Here is a 17596-nt window from a genome sequence, read left to right on the forward strand (position 1 = left end):
GAAAAAACACTTCAAACTGTTTTCTTAAAACCTCTAACCTCTAATCTATTACCCGAATATTTAAAAACAGAAATTATTTACAGAAAATAACACATGATGGCAGGACAGACCCTTTGCATGTTAGGGGATGGGGTACACATTATATCAAGTGAACAAACGGCCTGATGTAATGTGTATCCCCTCTGTAACTCATATGGTAGACAAGTGAACAAAGCTGTTAATTGAAAAGCCATATTAATTAATTAAATTTAAACAGAAATCCCGTTAGAGGGCAGGGAGGGACTGATTAGCAAAGAGGCATTCTTGTCAGACCACACCCACAGAGAATGGACAGATGGAGGTAGCCTATATTAATGGAAAAAATATTCATAAACCTGCATGTGATGTCGAGTCACATAGATAGGCCTATCAGTCGGCCTATGTAGCTAAAGTGCATGGCAATATGGAACTTTAGAAAACACTGTCGATTAATCCACAATATTAAACGACGCATTAAACAATTCACATGTCGCCTTAATGTAACAGACAAATAAACGTATTCATGTAGATACACGAGTCCCTTGTTAGGCTACTATGGAAAACCCTGTCGAGTCTTCCACGTTGCTATTTGTGCCATTTTAGCGGTGAATTCGAGGTGCAGCAGTTAAACTCCGCTGCCTTCTCTGAATGCACGCGCCCTCCCGCGGCCAGGGGATGCAAATCCTGATGGGGATAAGTGCCTTGGCACGACACCGGTATTGGGCAAACCCTAACCTTAACCTTGATGTGAGCCAGTAAGCCCTGGTAGGTCACATTAGACAAGGTAAGATAGCATTTCAAGACACCTGGTATTAACAAAAGGATTGCAGCTACAACTAGTGGCGCTTTGGGTTACCCAATGTTTTGTGTTGCCCGAAGTGTCCGTCTAAAACTGAGCATACGTGTAAATGGTTGTCTGGTTTGTAGCTATAAAGGACACGGTGTAAGTCAACAGGAAACTTCGAAAATAAAAAATAAATACAAACTATTAGCTTTAGTGACTGCAGAACATCCAACGATGCGGAACCATTGACATTAACAATTCCTTTCCACCGAGAATGTCAAGCTGGTGCACCACCACTATGACAATCTACCCGTGTTGATTTTGTAACATGCAATCCAAGGGTGAATTTGACGACAGATTTTCCCGGTAAGGTTTGTAATCTAAAAGTTGCTTACTAATCTTTTAGCGACGTAAAACTAACCCGTACAGTGTCATCGTAAGCTGGCACAGTCTAAACTAGAAAATAGTTACAGTAGCACTAGATAGCGAGATACTAGCTTTAAATCCTTTACTACATCTTGATACAGTAACGGATAACTGTGTTTTTCAATATTTCCATGAGTGGACGTCTTTCAAACATCTTTTACACATGCGACCTAGCTCTTCTCGCTATCCTAGACACACCACATAGTTACACAGCATGTACTGTACACTAGCTAGCTACTTGTACTGTCGACATCGATTATGTGGTGGTTACACGGCACCTGTTAGGTAGCATCAGACAACTGCAGGCTTTATCAAGCCAGTAGAACTTATAATGTATCTTTCCCTAACCAGGTAACTCCTGCTGTGAGAGGCAACATAGGATTAGTCTAAAGGCTAGCGTTGGCCTCTTCCCCGCAGCCATGCCAGTCCCCATCTTCTTCCGCCAGAGCCTAGCCTGCTCACAAAGCTCAGCCCTGCTGTCCTGTCTCCGGGGTGTGCAGAGTGGAGGCTCGAGGGGTCTACAGAGCTGTGTGCGAGATGTGCAGAGTGAAGGGCTAAGAGGGCTGCACAGCCAGACGCAGCAGCTTCTCTTCAGAAAGCTTCCTCCCTGCTTCCACACCCAGACTCGGGGGGCTAAGAGGAAGAAGGGCGGCTGGAATCAGGAGGAGGAATGGAGGACCCGGAACAAGACAGTGCTGACCTATATTGCTGCGGCAGGGGTGGGCATGATTGGCATGTCCTACGCTGCAGTGCCACTCTACAGGTTGTACTGCCAGGTGAGAAGGAGGGAGAGAGAGAGTACAGAGGTACAGATCAGATTACAGTCGTGTCTGGAATGGTATAGGCCTTGAAGGTGTTGTCAGTGTATGTCTTCGGTGTTGCTGCGGTCTAGGCGTCAGGGCTGGGAGGCACCGCGGTGGCAGGCCACGATACGGAGCAGGTGGAAACCATGAAGCCGGTGAAGGACCGCATCATCAAGATCACCTTCAACGCCGACACCCACGCCAGCATGCAGTGGAACTTCCGTCCTCAGCAATCAGAAATCTATGTAAGACTGGACTCATGGTCTTGACATCTGCTGTTGCTTCTTTCAGTCTTTCCCTTCCTGGTCATCAGTCTGTTCCCCTCATCTTCTGTTCCTCTAAGATCTATCTATCTTTATCGCTTGTCTCTTTGTGTGTGTGTTTGTGCGTGTGTGTCTGTATGATGTGTGTTTGTGTTTCAGGTGGTTCCAGGAGAGACTGCCCTTGCATTTTACAAAGCCAGGAACCCCACAGACAAACCTGTTATTGGCATCTCCACCTACAACGTGGTTCCCTTTGATGCAGGACAGTACTTCAACAAGATCCAGGTAGGTCTGTTTAGACTGCAGGAAGGACTCTGGCGCCTGGGTAGCGGAACACACCCTTCCGTCCAATTGATGAGTCTAACTCACACAGAGAGTGATTGTGTAAAATCACGGACAAGAAAAAAAACGGAGAAGTATAAATCGGCTGCAAGTAGTGAAGGGTCTGCACGTAGAAATACTGACACAGTGTGGGTGTGGGTGTGTGTGTGTGTTTCTCTCTCAGTGTTTCTGCTTTGAAGAGCAGAGGTTGAATCCTCACGAGGAGGTGGACATGCCCGTCTTCTTTTACATCGACCCGGAGTTTGACGAGGATCCTCGCATGGCGCGGGTCGACACCATCACCCTCTCCTACACTTTCTTCGAGGCCAAGGAGGGCCAGAAGCTGCCTTTGCCTGGGTACAGCTAGAGCTGTGCTCTGGCCCAACAGCCGCTCTACAGACTAAACCATGTTCACAATCGTTGTTTAACGCTCCCCTCGTTCAAGGAGGACACAGAAGAGACAGTGTATGTACATAGATAATCAGAATGCTCCAAGATACCATTTCATGTGGATTTCGTGTTGTAAAATAAATTATGATTTTGTGTTAGCCTCTGGAATTCGATTATCACCATGACAGATGTAATCGCATTGTGTACCACCATTTCAACACTAGATGGCAGCAGAGGGTTGTAACTTTTCGTGTCCACAGATAAAACTCAGTAAGATTATATTCACCGTCAGTAAGGTAATGTGATATATAAAAACGGCTGGGACGCTGGACATGGTTGAAAGTCAACATTGGCTAAGCCTCGTGATCTGACCTGACACTCCTGCAGTGTGTATAGGGCTGATCAAGTTTTATTGTCCTCCGACATTGACGTAACAAATGTATTTGGGCATGTTAGAGCTGACCGTCGGTAATTACGTAATGGTCTCAGTTCTGCCAGCTCCTCTGCATTACATAACGGAGTCTGATCAACAGACCTGAGGCATCCTCAACATTGTTAATAATAAGATACCTCTGCAACCCAAGGATTAGGCACTGTTATCGTTGTACCGTTGTATGTTATTTTTGCATAGGATGTCCCTACTTTTTTTATAAAAGTAAAGCCGACTTTGTTTATCCATTTGGCATATCATTATGAGGTCATTTGTTCAGTGGTTGCATGCTTTCTCTACAAAATGTAGCCTTCTTTATGGTCATTGTTTTCAAATTAAACAATCCGACCTGTCTCCTCTGTCAAGGGGCTACGTCAGAAATCGTGGTGAGCCAAAACAACAACAAACCGAGCATGCTGTTCTGGCCCTGTCAGGCTGCTGGCGGTCCCCAACACTGACCCAGGACCAGATAATATAGATCGATGTTTATCCTTCAGCATGATGAAGTAATACGTTACTGAACTGCAGTCAGCGGCCCCCAATTCTTACTCAATCCACAGCTCGCCACTCCCCTCCATCAACATGGGTATTTATGGATTTTTGACGGACGTTTTCAGCGTCTACTACAGATTCAAGGCTGCCCTAGCAACCCAATGGATGAGCCAACCGTAGCAAAGCACACAGCCCGACCCTCCACCGCTCCGTCGGAGGAACCAGCAGGAGATCGGGATGACTAAAAGAGAATCGCCAGATGTAGGATAGTCTACAGCACAGTGTGGCTGACAGTCCTTAAAAGGACTCAATCGTTACAAGATTTCTATTCACGAAAATGGGATTTAAGGAATTGTGCTTTAGCGAATGAAGGAAGACGCCCGCACGCGAGTTGCTGCTGGACTAGGCTACTCGTGGTCTTCGTTACATTACACAATTTTATGTTACATTGTGTCGCATCAGTGGCAAATTGGACACTTGTAGCTTTCACTCAAGCTTGGGTCGTTAAAAGGACCGCTGATTGTCAAATTTTACTTATGGAACGTATTTAAGTCATGGACAGTTTTGTATTTGAATTCCAATCATGAGAAGCATTTACAGAAGTTTAAAAAGACAATAGGCTACGTGAAGTGAAACGGTAATCTGTCATCCACACTGCAGTTCTCTTCTCCTGTGCTCCATCCTGGAATGGGCCGTTAATGCTGAGAGTGATAGAAGACGCGCTTCTTGTTCACCGTTCCACAATGGAACACAGCAGTCCCTTTCCGTGAGGATGACTCACAGAGCCAGCCCCGCCAAGGCCTACGACTTTCTGCTCAAGTTTCTCCTGGTCGGGGACAGCGATGTTGGGAAAGGGGAGATACTGGCCAGCCTCCAGGATGGGGCCACCGAGTCTCCTTATGGTTACAACATGGGTACGTGTGCAAGATGGGGAAGAAACGGTAACATCACAGATTTTACTACAATTGTTCAGGTTCTAAAAGTGTCTTGACGAATTATAATTGAAAACATTGCAGTCTCTCTGCACATGGTCAATGTTATTTGAGCTTTTGGATTACACTGGACGTCAGACGATGGCCAAGCAGGAGTAGACATCTTCCTCAGAAGGTTATATTTAGGATCAGAGTCTCATACCAAGACTAAACTGACCGACATAGAACAGACAGAGACAGACAGACAGACAGTGGTAGATTGGACAGACTGGTCTGAACTGGAAGTGGTTTAGTGAAGTTGTTAGTAAAATACAACAATGGTGCTCTTTTTTTCTTGGATTCAGGTTCAGATTTCACATCCCTCTCACACTAGAATGCAACATTGTTCTTATCTGTGGCAGCTGAGCTGGAGGTGTGAACTGAGCAGCAGGTTCTAGTGGTTCCAGGTGTAACAGTAGGAGGGTTCTACCCAGCAGATGTTGACATCCCAGGCATGACTGTGCTTGTTGCTGCAGCCGTGGGAAAACTGCAGTATCCAAAACCGATAATCTAGTTTCTACTGTAGTTTCTACTCTGAAACTGTATATTGATTGTTTGCTACAGGAACCAGGTTCAGGTTACTTTATATCTACCCGTAGGTAGATTTGGACCAGTAAAACAGCTGTGACTGATTAGACTAAATGAGCTGCTAATTACCTTATTTTCTCTGTTTGCCTTTTTACTAGTCCTCAGTAAAGCAACCACAATTATTTAATTCTGGAGATGAATGTGTCTGTGTATGAAATTATATATATTTGTGTGTGTGTGTTTGTGTGTGTAAGGTTGTAGAACCTCTCACTAGAGGAACCACAGGAATTCTGGAATCTCTCTTTCTCCTCCTTGGAATCCAATACTCTGGCCACAGAACCTTCTATATGGGTCACTTGGTTACAGCTCAGAACACACACAAACAAACAAACAAACCACCAAAGCATACAGAAAACATGCAGTCTCCATCTCATTTGTTATCTCTGTCTTTCTCTATCATTTACCTGGGATATGTTCATGTAGCTAATTCATGTAGTATTTCAGTTGTTCATTCATGCCCATGTTCCACAGCAGACTCATCTTTTCATTGAGTTTAAAGGTTTCGGTCTATCTTTATTACTGCAATTTGTATCCATAACTGGTATTCCCTCCCACTTGGTTCACAGTCCTTTCACCTCTGTATAGAAGACCTCCAAACTGGTCGTCTGAGAACAGAGTCAAAGGCTGTATTTGAACTGTTTGGATTACAGACCTTTGTGTGTGTGTGTGTGTGTGTGTGTGTGTGTGTGTGTGTGTGTGTGTGTGTGTGTGAGGTGGCATGCAAGTATTTGTGTATTTTTCTGTGGGGGATGCTGATGCCAGGACAGGATGACTAATTTTGATCCCAACTCAGACAGAGAAAGTGACCTTGGATGAAACACACATCACATCTCAGGACACACAAAAAAATACAAACACGTGTACTGTCAATATTTCTTCAGACGCTCAAAAGTAGAAGCAGCTGTCTCTCTTGAGAAAAAGCTGAGAGAAAAGGACAAAAGAGGTGGATTTCAATACAGCACGTGCTTTAGACATGGCATATGGGAAGAGAGAGAGCGATAACTGTCCCTTTCATCACTGTATAACAGATGGTTGAGAGGTGAAATAGAGAGATGGAGACAAATGGAGGAAGGGAGAGGAGTGACCTGTGTTGTGTCCTCTCTGTCTCACGGGCACCTGCACCTTGCTGAAAGAACAATACAGAACATTCTCGGATTTAACACATTTAGACGTTTTTGTGTCTGTATATGGGATCCAAAATGCTAATAGGAGGGTCACTCCCCTGTGTGTGTGTGTGTGTGTGTGTGTGTGTGTGTGTGTGTGTGTGTGTGTGTGTGTGTGTGTGCGTGTGTGTGTGTGTGTGTGTGTGTGACTGTAAAACACAGAGAGACAAGAGAGTGAGAGAAACAGAACGAGTGTGAGAGGGGCAGAAACAGATAGAGAAAAGGAAAAAGAGAGACAGGGAAATAGAAAGCAAGAGAAAGAGAAGAAGAAAGACCAGAGATTATGAAATTCCCATCACTGTGCCACTCTGTAATGTCAGGCAGATAGCTTCCCCGTACCCCACCGGTGTGTGTTTGTGACTCACACACCTCAGAAGGATACAAGTGTTTTAACATCCAAACATAGTACAGTACCCAATGATGGTTCTAATGACTCACACACCCACGCATGCACACACACATTAGCTGTTAATATTATGCTACTGTCACAAGCGTCATCTATAGGAACAAAAGCACTGAAGGTTCCTTCTTTATTACAGTAATTAACAGGAAATGGCTAAGCTCCCTGGAATTAAATACATAGTGCTCTTAGCCATCGTAAGGCTCAATAAATACACTAACGCTCTCACATTCACAGATTTACACTACTGCTTAAGAGAGGAGCAGCATGTAGTATAATAAAAGAGAGTACAAATAGAAATAATGCAATCCATCAAATCTAAATACAGCAGAGAGAAAGAGATAAACAAAAACAAAAGTGAGGGGAGAGGGAGTTGAAGGGAGGTGGAGAGATGGAGACAGACACAGAAAGGGTAACAAAGAGAAAGAGAGTGACATAAACTTGTGCCAGATCAGTGGTGGCATCTGGATGTTTTCCCTTCCTGGCTTATGTGACCGGGGATTGCTCATGTTGAGCAAGGTATGTTTATACTAACAAATACAAACACACTTTAACATCCATTGCAGTCAGTGTTGTATCTGTACAGAGCAGAAAACTGCATATGGAGGAACTGAAGATAGAGAGGCAGAGAGAGGGAGAGAGAGGGAGAGAGAGGAAGAGAATTGGAGATAGGATGTGTGTGTGTGTTTGTATACAATCCCGAAGTGCTCCATAAACATGTACAGTCCAGTGCCTGCTATAACCAACACTAACACAAGACCTGATCATCCATTAAAAAACAAAACTTCCTTTCCAGTCAGGGATTATGTAGCAGAACGATCAATCCATAACCCTTACTCATTATTTAGTCAATGGAGGGCGAGAAGGACAGGACAGGAGAGGTGGGATGTTATGTAACGTGTTGCTTGCCAGCTGGCGAAGGCAGGCTTCATAGAATGGCCACTCAGGGGGCCTCTGTCACAACACTGGAAGATAAAAAATAGTCTAATCTGACCTACACACACACACACACATTCTGACACACAGAGACAGACGGACACAAACACACAAAACATCTTGTTGGAGTGATGATGTTGCGTAAGCAGCCATGATCAGTCTAATGTTTGTTGACAGACATCACAATAACATGGCTGTGTTAGCTGGCAGGCCTACCTTGGCTTCACACACACAGACACACACAGACACACACATGCAACTGCATTTTCCCATCAGACACCTGTGAGGTGTTGGAGGATAAGGACAGCTCAGACCGAAGTGAACAGTGATTTAATGAGAATGTTTTTCATCGTTGACAGGAATTGACTATAAGACGACCACTATCCTCCTTGATGGAAGAAGAATCAAACTCCAACTATGGTAACATACCCACACACGCACACACAAACCGTGGTCCTCATCACATGCCAGTATTATTTTTAGAGGATTTTGCTTTTAGACTGTGCTGAATAGTTAATCAGAAACCATGTTTGATGTGTTACAGGCTCAGACGTTTTGGTTGAGCAGAATGGGGGTGTGAGGGGTGGGGAGGGGGGGGGGGGGTTGCCTCTTTTTGCTACACTCCAGTCACTGCTGGCTAACTTGCAATTGTGGGTCCACCAGTGAACGAGGCTTGCTGGTTCTCTTCTCTCCCTTCATGTAGTCTCTCACTCACGAACAGTCAATATCCGGGATTATTGATCTGCATCATTTTATATCATACCAGAAATACACAAATGAACGGGCAGTACTGAGTCAGACAAAGCATCAGCTTGGTCCTTGAGCCAGCAGGCACCCCGTATTGAAACACTGGTTCAGCCTTACATTAGTATGCTATACTGTATATTGTCGGAGGACTATAGGACATCAGTACAGTTATGATTCTGTTCATGAGCACTATACAAGCATTTTTGTGTGTGAGTCAGCTTTTGCTCTCTCCTGAGTGCAGAGCAGCAGTCTGCCAAACCAAACCCTGCTCTGGAATTCAGACCTGCACAAACTCCCCACTGCTCATGCTCGGTCAGATCTTAACTGTGTGAATTTGATTTGTTACAGTGTAATGTACATAAACAATCACCCTCTACACCTGCAAACGCTATTCCTGAGAGTTCAACCTCTCGACATTCAGAGCTCTTGACCCCTAGATGGGTGGGGCCCCTGCTACAGCAGGGACGTTCCCCTCACACCTCACTAAGCCAGGACAGAAGGCAGAGACACTAGTGTGTGTTGGTTTGATTGACAGCTGCTTAACCTCTGACCCTTGTGTGTTTCAGGGACACCTCGGGCCAAGGTCGCTTCTGCACCATATTTAGATCTTACTCAAGAGGGGCACAGGTGGGTGTGTGAATATGTATGTGTGTATGTATGTGAATGTGTTCAAAATGCATGTGTATGTATGTGTCCATGTCATTGTTATCCAAGGGTTTCTTTGGTATGTCTAAACTGAATAGGCATGGGAACTTTTGGGAACTTAATCTTGGTTTAGAGTATTTTGAAAGTAATTCAGGTGTTTTAACATACATGTCAGCTTTTCCCAGCTTTTCCCACGCAGGTTCCCCATAAGAAACAAGGAAAAACTGATAAAGTTTCCATTATTCGATCAGCAACGTCATCTGATATCCATCTAGACAGGTTACAGATTTCCTTTTGAAACAGGATGTGTGGTTGGGTGTCTGTTGTCTTTATAGTGATGGTTACACACATGAGAGTGAAGGCTAGGTCGCCCATGAATGCTTTTTAAAGCATGCACTGTAGCCCTGGGAAGATCCTCTGATCCTAAAGAACCAAGAACCCAGAATAACCTAACCTTCAGCAATGCCTCTAGCTCTCAGCAACATTCCCAAACCCTCAGCAATGAAACTATCTAACAACAAAGCCTTCAACAGTAATAAACCCTAAACAATACCCTCAAACTCTAATGGGAAAATTCAAAATCAAAACCATAATACATCTGGTAAACACATTCCTCCTAAAACAACTGTGGATACTGAATTACTGTCTTCCCATCACACTTTTAAGTGAGCCAACGTTTTGGAGTTGAAAATGTGAGTTGAGTCACACTTATCATTGAAACAGAAACCCATCTAAACCAACTGTAAACCAGTGTTCCCCCGTATTGTCCTCACCTACTAAGGACGCTAAGTTAATATTGTTGTCCTTACTCATAGACCCATTACTGTGAACACACTATAGTAACCATGGTGATGATGCCACCCCCGCCAGCAGCTTGAACGTTGTGTCCACATAGACAAAGTAATCATCCAAGTTAGTGAGTGTGTGTGTGTACTTGTGTGTGTGTGTGTGTGTGTGTGTGCACAAGCGTGTATGTGTAGTAATCTTCACATTCAAACACACTAGTTCCTGGTCCCAGAGGTAAAAACCTAACTGCAGTTCAACAAACTCTGTGTTTTCCTTTACAGTACACAGGAATGGGTCATTTCCCACTGGATTCTAGGGTTCCCTTGTCAGCAGACATTCCTACCTCACACTGTAATATGAGTGCTGGATCTGAGAACCACAGAGCTTGTGTGTTTAAGAATACCACTCTCAATCAAAGCCAAATAAATCTATCTCTCTCAGGGAGTTATCTTGGTCTATGACATCAGCAATCGCTGGTCCTTCGATGGCATTGACAGGTGGATCAAGGAGATAGATGAGGTGAGACTTCCTTACTTCTGTGAAATCCAAGTGTGCAGTGTGTACCTTTGATGTCTATTTGAAAGCAAATTAAATTTAGATGTAATCAATTGGATGGACATCATTACACATTGGGTGTGCAAAAATGTACCGTCTACCGTCAGCAAGCACTCTCACAGGAGCTCTCTCCCTCTCTTCACCTTTTCTTCCTGGTTCCCAGCATGCACCAGGAGTGCCAAAAATCCTGGTAGGGAACCGCCTGCACCTGGCCTACAAGCGTCAGGTAACCACGGAGCAAGCCCAGCTGTACGCTGAGAGGTTAAAGGTCACGTTCTTTGAGGTCAGCCCCCTTTGCAACTTCAACATCACAGAGTCCTTCACAGAGCTGGCCCGGACGGTACTGATGAGACATGGGATGGAGAGACTATGGAAGCCCAACAGAGGTGAGGGTGGATGTGTGTATACCTGTGTATGTTTATATGTGTGAGCGTGAGAGAGGGAACGTAGTGTCTGTATGTAAGTGATGCTTGTCCTGTTTAAGCAAGAAACAGTGAGCTGTAAGCTCATGAACTGATGTCATATCCTGGTTCTCTTTCTACTTCCAATAAGCATGCCCTCTAGTGGTGTTTAACTGCTTATTTTAAAATGACGCTCCACCTCTCTTTCTCCATCTCCTCCCTCCTTCTCCTCCCCCTCTCTCCCCCCTTCACAGTGCTGAGTCTACAGGACTTGTGTTGTCGCTCCATTGTGTCATGCACCCCGGTCCACCTGGTGGACAAGCTGCCTCTGCCTCTGGCCCTGCAGTCACACCTCAAGTCCTTCTCCATGGCCAACGGCCTCAACGCACGCATGATGCATGGACGCTCCTACTCCGTCATAGCCAACACTCCCAGTGATCACAGTGCCATCAAGAGGACAGGAGGGGTATTGCTGAAGAAACCCAAACTCATCCGCCCACCAGTCAGCCCAGCCCAGAGCTGTGCGCGTAACAGCTGCAAGATATCCTAGCAATAGCAGTACAGAAAGGGAGAGTTTGCAGGATGGGAAGCTGTCTCAGAGGGAACAGGAAATGGCCCCTGCTCAGAACAGCTATTCTGTGCTAAAACAACGCAGAGCTTCAGGCCCTAAGCTATGAGCTGGGAGAGCAGAGCTGGAAAGGTGCCATAGCCAAGAGAGGCTGGATACACCCTTAACAAGGCCGTAAATGCTAATGTCCTATCGGTTCAGTCCACGAATGCAGTCCTTCAAAGGCATCCTTACGTGTCACTGAGTGCATGTGAATAAATGACTACGGCTCGAGAAAACCTTTTCACAACAATGCTTTAAAATGCTTCTCTCACTTTATGTAATGTGGCATTTCAAACCAGCAACTCTTGAAGAAAAAAAATGTTTTTGTGTATTATATTTGTACTATAGAAAATGTGTCCGTTTGATACTATATTGTTGTTATTCGCAGTAGGGTTTGTACCTGGTTTCAGTTTACAGTGTACAATCTTTGAAGAGGTGACTCAACACCAAAGACAGACAAACAAATGCGCCTGTTTTGCACAATAATAAATATTGATAACACCCTTTCAAATAAATTTCACAAACAATCCTTGTGGGTGTTTTTCTTGTAGCATAATACTGGTGATACATAGTGTATGGGATTAAAGAACTGCAGAACTATGCAATGTTTTTTCCATAACCAGATGAAAAACATAATTGTATTATCTAATAATCTTAAAAACATAACCCCAAACTTCTTTGAATCAGGTTATGTGTGGTCCGGTTCTTCTTGAATAAATTGTTAGTAATTTCTCAAGGGTTAAATACAGTTACTAGCCTAATTGTGAGTAATCCATTTCTTTGTAATAAAACCCTAATCACAGACATGCCCCGCCTCGCCTTCCACTGACGGGTGTGTCGCTCTTCCGTCTCTATGAGCGTCAACATTTTCCCGGCTTGCATTGGGTGCTGCTACAATCGTTGGCCACGTAACCGGGCCACGTCGCGCATTACTCGCCATTTTCACATCGAGGAGTAGGAATTTAGTCGTACAGACCCGCTTGTTTGGTTGTTAAACGACTAGTAACGGAGGTTGGCAAGACATATCTGAACTGACTGAAATTGGTTTGCTTTAGAGAAGATACTGTTGCCTGCATCCTGCAGAAACATGAACATATTCAGACTCACCGGCGATCTTTCCCACCTAGCAGCCATCATCATCCTGCTGCTAAAAATATGGAAAACCAGGTCCTGTGCCGGTGAGTAAATATCCTTATTTTGGTGCAACTTACAAACCACGCAAAATCTTTCTTAGTTTTGAGCCCTATTAATAGAGCTGCATGAAACGTGGTTACTAACTAGTCAACATACAGTGGATACTAGCCAGCTAGTTAAATAGCTAACCGGCTTGACTGCTTCTGTCTAGTTCGCTGGTCTCTTAGCTGTAGCATAGCATTTCTGCATCCAACACGGCCTAACGTTACCTAGCTTTTAAGTAGGAATACAGTTCATACTAGACTAGCATGCAGGCTGTACAGATATGTCGCTTTCATTAATGCATTACATTCAAATGCGTTTGTGCAAATCTATAGTGTGTGATCATGAATGTAATAAATAGTTGAGTTAATTCGCACTGGCCTACGCAGTTGTTAGCTAGTAACACACGTTAGCCGACCAGTCGAGCCCTGTGAAGTCCCCATTCATTTCAGCTTGCTGTCCAGTAGCTGCTTCTCTTGCTGTCAATGCACTCGCTCACGTCAATCAGGGGCACCGGCGAGGGAAGCAACCGGGCGAATGGTCAGCTAAACCCGTTTAGTGTGTGGTATGTCATTGCTCATCATCTCCGTTGTGGCGGAAAACTGTGAGCTTAACTTTATCAATTCATCCGCACGACGACTGGCCTGATTTGACCTAGGAGTGACGTGGCAAGTCGCTAGCTAGTAATGTTAGCAACATCTATTTAGAGAAACATAAACTAGTCAAAGTGCTAAGACAGCACTAGTTGTTGCAGCAAGCAAGCTACAGACAGGAACGTGGTTCTCCGATTGTCAGAGGAAGTGGTTGACTGTCGCTAACTGTATCTGGATAAATGGTTGTTAATGGTTAAAATGTGTTGTCCTGTACATCCCTGCAATAGTACCTACACTAAAAAGTGTAAAAGCCCGTCACTGCATCTGGAGACGTCGATGTCATATTATGATAACATATCAAAGTTTCATCCTGCTACATAGTTTATTTAAACAGAAAACCAAACAGAAGTGCATCCTCACCGTGACAGCTTTAATAATAATTGTATCATCTATGGAGATAAGCCATTGAGATTCTATCAACCAGGAGTCGGGGGGAGTAAACGTGAATTTTTGGGCCCTTCAGATACATCACCTGCCTGTATGTGATCTCATTGTGTATTGACTGGTAGAACAATCTTCAATTGCAGTCATTTCACTGGACAGATGAACTTTCTCTCACATTCTCTCTCTTGATTGTGTGGACAGACTTATCTCTCTGTCTAAACAGTGTGTGTGGACTGTTGGATAGATGGTATACTGTGCTTACTTACTGACACTGTGTTGTTCCAGGCATCTCTGGAAAAAGCCAGATCCTGTTTTCCCTGGTCTTCACCACGCGCTACCTGGACCTCCTCACCTCCTTCATATCGCTCTACAACACTACCATGAAGGTAGGAGACACACGTGTAAAAGATCACATACATGCACAGACCGCCACTCCTTTGTGTGCTAAAGAAACATATCCTACTTGGATAGACTTAGTGTGCCATCCAGCCATGAATCCAACAGTGTATGCTGTCACTGCATTGTTGAGCCTACCCCTGAATGTCAAGTTCCTCAAAACATCTGATAGCCCACACCTTATGCACACAATGTTAAGTATAGTACAATCCTTCAGCAAAAAAACAAACATTAGCAGAGAATTTGGTGTTTCTAATGGTAATGATAATGTAATGAGTTTGAAAAGTGGATCGGGGTTTTGGTTTGCCGGACTGTATATGAAGGTCCTCTCAGAACAGGTAATTAATGATGGAAACTGTTTCAGGTCATCTATATTGGCTGTGCATATGCCACTGTCTACCTGATCTACGCCAAGTTCAAGGCCACATACGACGGTAACCATGACACCTTCAGAGTGGAGTTCCTGGTGGTTCCTGTCGGAGGACTGGCCTTCCTGGTGAACCATGACTTCTCTCCCCTAGAGGTAAGACACACAAAAACACACACATATACCTTTGTGACTTACCCATTGGTCCTCTCTCTAACCATCTCCTTCACCTCATCTTGTCTCCTTCCCCATACTCTAGATCCTGTGGACGTTCTCCATCTACCTGGAGTCTGTGGCCATCTTGCCCCAGCTCTTCATGATCAGTAAGACCGGCGAGGCGGAGACCATCACCACCCACTACCTGTTCTTTCTGGGCCTCTACCGCGCGCTCTACCTCATCAACTGGATCTGGCGTTTCTACTTCGAGGGCTTCTTCGACATGATCGCCATTGTGGCCGGGGTGGTTCAGACAATCCTCTACTGCGACTTCTTCTATCTCTACGTAACGAAAGGTCAGTTGTGGGCAAGGAGTTTTCAACCAGGTTTGGAAGTGGAGATACAGACTTTTTTTCATAGTTTAGTGTAACGTAACTAAAGGTTGAGTGCGCTTTGACTTTTGTCTTGGCTGACAAGACGTAGGACAGGTTGTACGTTGGCTGATGTTATCTGTTCTGCGCCATGTATTGACGAGTAGATAGTGTTTTCAGCCAAAGGCAGTGTTAACTAAGTAGTCACTCAACCTTGCTGGTTCTAAAGTCCAGTGTCAGTTCAGTCGTATGCAGCCTTACCAGAAGGGCTTTAAGATTGCCTCAGTTATAGAGAACTTTCTCTCGGCTAGGCAGGAGCGCTAACATTCTCTTCTCTATTTCAGTTTTGAAAGGAAAGAAGCTGAGTCTGCCAGCTTAAGTGCCAAAGATCTGAGATTTGGCAGACTCGCAGGAGAGGGTGGTGGGGTAAGGTAGCAGAAGACCCTGTGCCCCCCCCACCCTCCCTCGCCCCCCATCCCCAGCCAGAGTAAGATGCCTGAGACAGAGAACGAATGGGAATGGCTCTCCGTGGGTCCTGTCTCGTCGTCTGACCAGTCAGGGGCTCCAGAGCCGGCCGGCACCCACAGCCTTCGGATTTCTGTTTGATGCATCTTGCCTTAACTTTTTTATTATTCTGTATAAAGAAAAACACAGTGAGAAAGGTTTTCTACATAAAGATGTGTACTCTATGATTTGACACATTGGCAATTAAGAGTTGAAAACATTGATTGCCTGTGATTTGGCACTGTAAGATATTGGAGCAGACTTCTTGTGGTTGGAGATTGATATTGATTGAATCGTTTGTAAAAGTATTTGCAATCTCAATAAATGTACATTGTTTTCCTGAATCTTATTGAGGGGGCATGATCTGGAGAAATCAGAGCCCTGCGCTTTTGCTGGTAAACTTTTTTTGTTTGTTTTTTCCCCAGACGGTTTTGTTCCGTTGTTTAGCCCCATGCACATTCCTGTAGATGGCCAGTTACAGCCTCTGTCATCTGACGGCTAGGTTTCCCAAAGCCTTGTTAGTCAGAGTATTTTTTCCATTTCACTAACAAACCCACTTCAGCTTGAACGTAATCTTTTACGTTTACATTAAAGAAATGTGTTAAATGAAACACCAAACTATGAGATGATTGAATCTACGGTAGATACAAAAGCGCAGAACTTCTTTCACTATACTGGCTTTGGGACACATAGCTGTGGCCAGTAACAAGTTCTCAAAATACTAATGGAAAAGGTAGAATTCACCTGAAACTGTCAATCAAGTTTGTGTAAAACAGCTGGTGAACTGCTCAATGCTGTAAATTGCTTTCTTTATTCAAATTTACCACCATCTTCCAATTGGATTCCTTATGTCTGTTAGACAGGGTTTGTGATGGTGTATCACCTGTTATTATACTCATTATCTGGTGCATCACCTGTAACGACTACTCATCGGCTCTTTCATCGAAATGAGTTGATTGGTAGTATACTGTAGGTTATGACCACGGTTGTCATCTGTTTTGGAAAATAAACTTCAAAGGACTTCACTGACTGTTAGGGTTTTTATCATTCAATAAACAGCTGTGTCTGTAGAATTGTCTACTTGATGTGCATATTACTTAGCTCACTGAGATTTTCTTGTAGATAATTGGGCTTGAGCACAATACTATGGACACTGTTGGACAGGAGTACCAGCAAACCTTTCTTGACACCAGTCTGCCATCATTGTCCACGCATAGAAAGCATTCCAGTAGTTTCCTTTTTTTTATAAGCTTTGTTTTGCATGATGTTGCCGCCACAAATAAAGATTCGAAGGAAAACCCTTGCTCCCATGTTTGACTAACAATTATTACAACTTGATGACAGAAGGATAGATGATGATATGATGTGTGTGTATGACTGATGTCTTTTATATATATATATATTTTTTATAGTACTGTATTATTATGGTGACCAGAAACATGTTGGTACTGTGATATTTCTCTGGATGATGGCGCTTCTATGAGCCTTTAGATTGTGGCCATGCTTAAATATTTTGTCGCATTCCGTCCATGCAAAAGGCGTCTCCCATGTGTGAACAGGCCGGTTTGGTTTAGCATATCCCCTACAGTGAAGGCTGTGCACGGGAGGCCCTCTGTTTGACTGGGTTCATGTGTGATAAAAAGACAGGACTGCACGTAACCTCTTTCACAGAACCAGCATTTAAACAGCCATTCCCCTGTGTGGGATCTCCTGTACGGTCAGCTCTATGTTCGATCTAAAAACCTTATCACAGTCCTAGTAGGGACTTGAGAAGGCCCCATTGGGAATCAGAATGTGCCTGAGTGTAAGGATGTGAGTCACTGCAGGGGTGGGGTTTCTGGGCACTGGGGGTGTGGTGTT

The 17596-nt window shown here is 44.3% G+C and overlaps 3 protein-coding genes across 7 annotated transcripts; all 3 read left to right on the forward strand.

The window, feature by feature from the left end:
- The first annotated feature begins 959 nt into the window (after positions 1-959).
- LOC134030948 (cytochrome c oxidase assembly protein COX11, mitochondrial) lies at positions 960-3163 on the forward strand. 4 transcript variants are annotated; one of them, XM_062474376.1, is made up of 5 exons: positions 960-1173; positions 1646-2004; positions 2121-2276; positions 2454-2579; positions 2800-3163. In XM_062474376.1, exons 2-5 carry the CDS (start codon positions 1648-1650, stop codon positions 2980-2982), a joined length of 822 nt encoding a protein of 273 aa, XP_062330360.1. In that variant the 5' UTR covers positions 960-1173; positions 1646-1647; the 3' UTR covers positions 2983-3163. The 4 variants fall into 4 exon arrangements, with proteins under 4 accessions (XP_062330360.1, XP_062330359.1, XP_062330358.1 ...); XM_062474375.1 differs by having other exon boundaries at positions 962-1177; positions 1580-2004; XM_062474374.1 differs by having other exon boundaries at positions 962-1173; positions 1580-2004.
- Positions 3164-4045: 882 nt separating this feature from the next.
- Positions 4046-12258, forward strand: rab40b (RAB40B, member RAS oncogene family). 2 transcript variants are annotated; one of them, XM_062474371.1, is made up of 6 exons: positions 4046-4868; positions 8345-8405; positions 9299-9359; positions 10605-10682; positions 10882-11104; positions 11374-12258. In XM_062474371.1, the coding sequence occupies exons 1-6, from the start codon at positions 4700-4702 to the stop codon at positions 11667-11669; spliced, it is 888 nt and encodes a 295-aa protein (XP_062330355.1). In that variant the 5' UTR covers positions 4046-4699; the 3' UTR covers positions 11670-12258. The 2 variants fall into 2 exon arrangements, with proteins under 2 accessions (XP_062330355.1, XP_062330356.1); XM_062474372.1 differs by having other exon boundaries at positions 4046-4841.
- Positions 12259-12611: 353 nt separating this feature from the next.
- Positions 12612-17039, forward strand: LOC134031266 (ER lumen protein-retaining receptor 2). The gene is made up of 5 exons (XM_062474832.1): positions 12612-12907; positions 14228-14328; positions 14703-14861; positions 14965-15217; positions 15577-17039. Exons 1-5 carry the CDS (start codon positions 12817-12819, stop codon positions 15609-15611), a joined length of 639 nt encoding a protein of 212 aa, XP_062330816.1. The 5' UTR covers positions 12612-12816; the 3' UTR covers positions 15612-17039.
- The last annotated feature ends 557 nt before the right edge of the window (positions 17040-17596 follow it).

Source organism: Osmerus eperlanus, chromosome 12 (assembly GCF_963692335.1).
Source record: "Osmerus eperlanus chromosome 12, fOsmEpe2.1, whole genome shotgun sequence".
NCBI lineage: Eukaryota > Metazoa > Chordata > Actinopteri > Osmeriformes > Osmeridae > Osmerus > Osmerus eperlanus.